Source organism: Octopus bimaculoides, chromosome 16 (assembly GCF_001194135.2).
Source record: "Octopus bimaculoides isolate UCB-OBI-ISO-001 chromosome 16, ASM119413v2, whole genome shotgun sequence".
In the NCBI taxonomy this organism is placed as follows: domain Eukaryota; kingdom Metazoa; phylum Mollusca; class Cephalopoda; order Octopoda; family Octopodidae; genus Octopus; species Octopus bimaculoides.
The window spans coordinates 39050707-39054768 of NC_068996.1; the positions used below are offsets into that span (position 1 = coordinate 39050707).

A 4062-nucleotide genomic window follows, 5' to 3' on the forward strand; every position below is an offset into this window, starting at 1 on the left:
TATATATATATACATATATATAGGTAGATACATAGATAGACAGACAGATTATAAAATATATTTATTTAACCATTTGATGTCCATAGGATGATGGCTGTTTCACAACCTTCATCATGTAATTATAATTTCAGTGTATATTAAATTATTTTACATGTTTGCACTAATGTGCATGCTACACATTGCACAGTACTATTGTGCATTTACAAATCAATGCAGATATAGAAAGGGAGCTCTTCAGATGAACAGAACATCATGATTTTACCAATGCTTCAACTCTTGCTGAACAACTTGCATTGATGATTTGTTTATAGTGGTTCCCAAGCTTTTTGGGCTGCCAGCCCCTTTGACACCCAGGCCACATTCCTAGCGACCCCATCCCAACTAACCATCACAATCATAGACCTGTTTCTCAAGCAAATTCAAAGCAATTGTATTTTGCAAATAAAACTTAACCTAATGAACCCATTATTTTGTTGTTTTTACATGAATCGCTACCCCATTATCACCCCACTTTTTACATGAATCGAGCGAGGTCATTGCCAGTGCCTCTGGGCTGGCTCCTGTGCAGGTGACATGTAAAATACACCATTTTGAGCGTAGCCATTGCCAGTACCGCGTGACTGGCCCTCATGCCGGTGACACGTAAAAGCACCCACTACACTCTCGGAGTGGTTGGCGTTAGGAAGGACATCCAGCTGTAGAAACACTGCCAGATCAGACTGGAGCCTGGTGTAGCCATCTGGCTCACCAGTCAAATCGTCCAACCCATGCTAGCATGGAAGGCGGACTTTAAACGTTAAACGACTACCTTATTATCGCCCCACTTTTCTTCAATGCCCCCCTTGGAACCCCCCCCCCCCCCAAGGGGAGCAATACCACCCACTTTGGGAACCATTAGCTTATAGTGATCAAATTTTTGTGCTGCAGATTAACTCTTTCCCACCATCAAATCAACATTTCCCGTACCACATGTCAGATGTTAAAGTGATTGCAGAGCAATGTGAAATGAAGTGTTATGCTCAAGATCACAATGCACCATTCAGTCCAGAAATCGAAACCACAATCGTATGATCAGTCCAACATTTGGAATGATTATTAACTGCTAAAATCACATGTTGCTTAAGAACAAGTGGATGTTATGTGACAGTGTGTTTTTGATATGAGTAGCATTTGTGCTTTTTTTTCTACTTGTTGAAAAGACTAGATTGACATATCCCAATTGGAGGATGTTTTTGAGGAGGTTTTTGTTCAAGGATTCAGTGTGGGTTTTGTGTGTGTTGTTTAGGTTGGAAGTCAATAATGCATGATCAGGGAATGTTAGAGAGATTTAAAGAGTAGTCTCATCTGTGTAAGAGTTGATATGGTTTGATGTGGCAGCAAGTAAGTCATTGATGTAAAGAAAGATGACAGTTAGGTACAAAACTGAAGCCAGTGCCAATGCAATTGACAGATTTGTTGATACTGAGGGTGGCAACATTGGCTTTCACTTAATTCCTTGGTGAGAGAACCCACCGGTGGGTGACAGAGGAGTGTAGGTCACTAGTGAATCTATCTTTACAAGAGCTATACCGATATTCCTGAAGGAGATAAATTCAAGGTGTAGGAAGATGTTGTTATTGGCTATATCCATTACATTACAGATGCTAGAAACGAATGCAAAAAGGGACAATAGTTGGCAGGGTGGGAGAGGTTATCTTTCTTAGAGAGGAGACACATAGTACCATGTTTGCAAAGAATAGGACAAATTCCTGTAGAGAGGAAGGGATTGGAGAATGGTTGAGGAAGTGATGCAGTCAGGTCTGGAAGCCTTATTGGTTAGAAGTGACAGAAAGTACTTTTATGTTTGGTGTATGAGCATGCAGGATGGAGGAAATAAAATTGGAGAAGATTTGCTTAGTGTATGGAGTGTGGAATTGACTGAAACATGAACGGTAAAGATATAGGCTTTCTCTGCTAGGGTACTACTCACAGTACCATCGTTGATGTAAAGTGGAGGGAAAAGAATTCTGCAAAGTTGGTAGGTGTCTTTTTGGCAAGGGACCAAAAGGGTGGGGCTGTAGTTTGGATGGCAAGATAGCTTAAGAGATATACGATAAGTCATCTTTCACTGTTCGAATAATAATGGTCTTGTAGATGTGGCGTTATATATAAAAATACAACATAAAATATGCATAATATATAAATATATAATAAAATATACAAAATACATAATATATAACGTAAGTAAATATACTGAAAATATACAATATACATAAACATATAAATAAATAAATAATATTCAATTATGCACAAAGGATATATTAAAGCTGTTAAGCGCAAAAGATCGCGAGAAAAAAATTTATATAATAGTACATAAATATATATAAAATGTGTGTGTGTGTGTGTGTGTGTGTGTGTGTGTGTGTGTAAGAAAAAGAGAGAAAGACCATGTGAAAATTTCATGTCATGTTTGTTTATTTTAGCCATTTTCCCCCGTTGTTGTTTTTTTTTTCTAACACTAATTTGAAATAATTCTGCATCGTAAATGTTCAAATATAAAAGTACTTTCACTTACATACAGATATTACACACACACATACACATATATATATACATATACATACATACACACACAGACACGTCTATGTCTTATATAGATAGATAGATAAATAAGTAAATGAGTGATTTTGTCCCTGTAGATATTTACGCGTGATAAGATCAGACAGATTAATTTAATAAATACTTGAAACTCAAGTGTGACCGACCGAAATGTAAAAGCACAAAAGCTGTTTGATTGTCAATAACTGAATAATATAATAACATAAACAAACTACATTTTGCCAAAGGTAAGCATCTTTAAACGAGAAAAAAGATGAAAAATTTGTTACATAGGTAAACAAGACTTCAAGTTTCACATTTGTTGAGGAAGAAGGGAATGTGTGACGTTCATGCTGTTTATTATTAAAGAACATTATGAAGTATTTAAAATGAAGCGAACATGTTATCAACCGGAAATTGAAACCGGGCTGCAGATTCGGCTAATTTTTTAATGTGAATATAAATACGATTGTTTTAGTTAGTATTTGAACTTAATATTTACAGAAGGGCCGAATGTGACTGAGTAATAGTCGTGCATTTTATTTTATTTTCAATTTATTTCATCAAGGACCATAACAATGTACAATGAAATAGATAACTGGAAATTGAAACCGGGTGGAGAACATGTTCGTCGTGAACCCGAATAATTTTAATGACGATAATGATGTTTGATATCGATAAAATGACACTACTTACCGGGTCCATAATACTTCCTTCCTCGGGTAACGTCAAAGATTTTTCTGTTTACAGCGATACATATACGGCCGTCCTCACCGGTTCCATCGTATTTCTTCAGTTCGGCTATTGTCATGTCTTTTTTCTTCATCCGCGGCAAATGCACTTCTGGCTGTTGATGGTATCTGAGATGCTTCAGAGAAGCGAAGAGAATAACAGCCAGGATGGCCATACCGAAAATAACTACATAGAGCGGTTGTAAGACCTCACCGATTAATGTTTTTGCTGAAGAAACAGTACTTGCAGCAGAAGAAGAACTCGCCACCTCCATTTTGGAAGGCAAAAATAAATAAAAATATATAATAAACAAAAGACACGAGATCCTATAATTGATGTTTATCACAAAACGGTCAAGGTCTGGGGGACAACTAAACACGTTGAAGCCTCTCCGATTTTTTTTTTTTTTTTTCGAATTACCTTCTTTTCATAACATCTAATGAAAAGAAGTTCACCGGACTTTTGAATTTATATGTAAATGAAAAATGTGAGGTGGAAGATGGGGTTCTGTGCATGAACACACACACGCACGCACGCGCGCACACACAAACATACACACACACGTATGTTTCTATGTATATATGTATATGTTCATATGTATATCTACATGTACATGTGTGTGTGTATAATATCTAATATGTATATATAGATATATATGTATGTATTTACTGTATGAGTGTACACACACACACATATACATACGTTTGTATATATATATATTGTATATATATATATATATATATATATATATAT

General features: G+C 36.1%; 2 protein-coding genes across 2 annotated transcripts in view; one reads left to right on the top strand and one right to left on the bottom strand.

Annotated features, from left to right (window-relative positions):
• LOC106869948 (membrane-associated progesterone receptor component 2) overlaps positions 1-3714 on the bottom strand; it is a 20183-nt gene extending 16469 nt beyond the window's left edge. Inside the window, exon 1 of the mRNA XM_014915892.2 lies at positions 3274-3714. Coding sequence (XP_014771378.1) covers positions 3274-3583 — 310 coding nt within the window. The 5' untranslated portion in view covers positions 3584-3714. The remainder of the gene's footprint in view (positions 1-3273) is intronic.
• Positions 1-4062, top strand: part of LOC106869947 (glutaredoxin domain-containing cysteine-rich protein CG31559) — a 112575-nt gene that overhangs the window by 61629 nt on the left and 46884 nt on the right. The gene's annotated exons all lie outside the window — the stretch shown is intronic.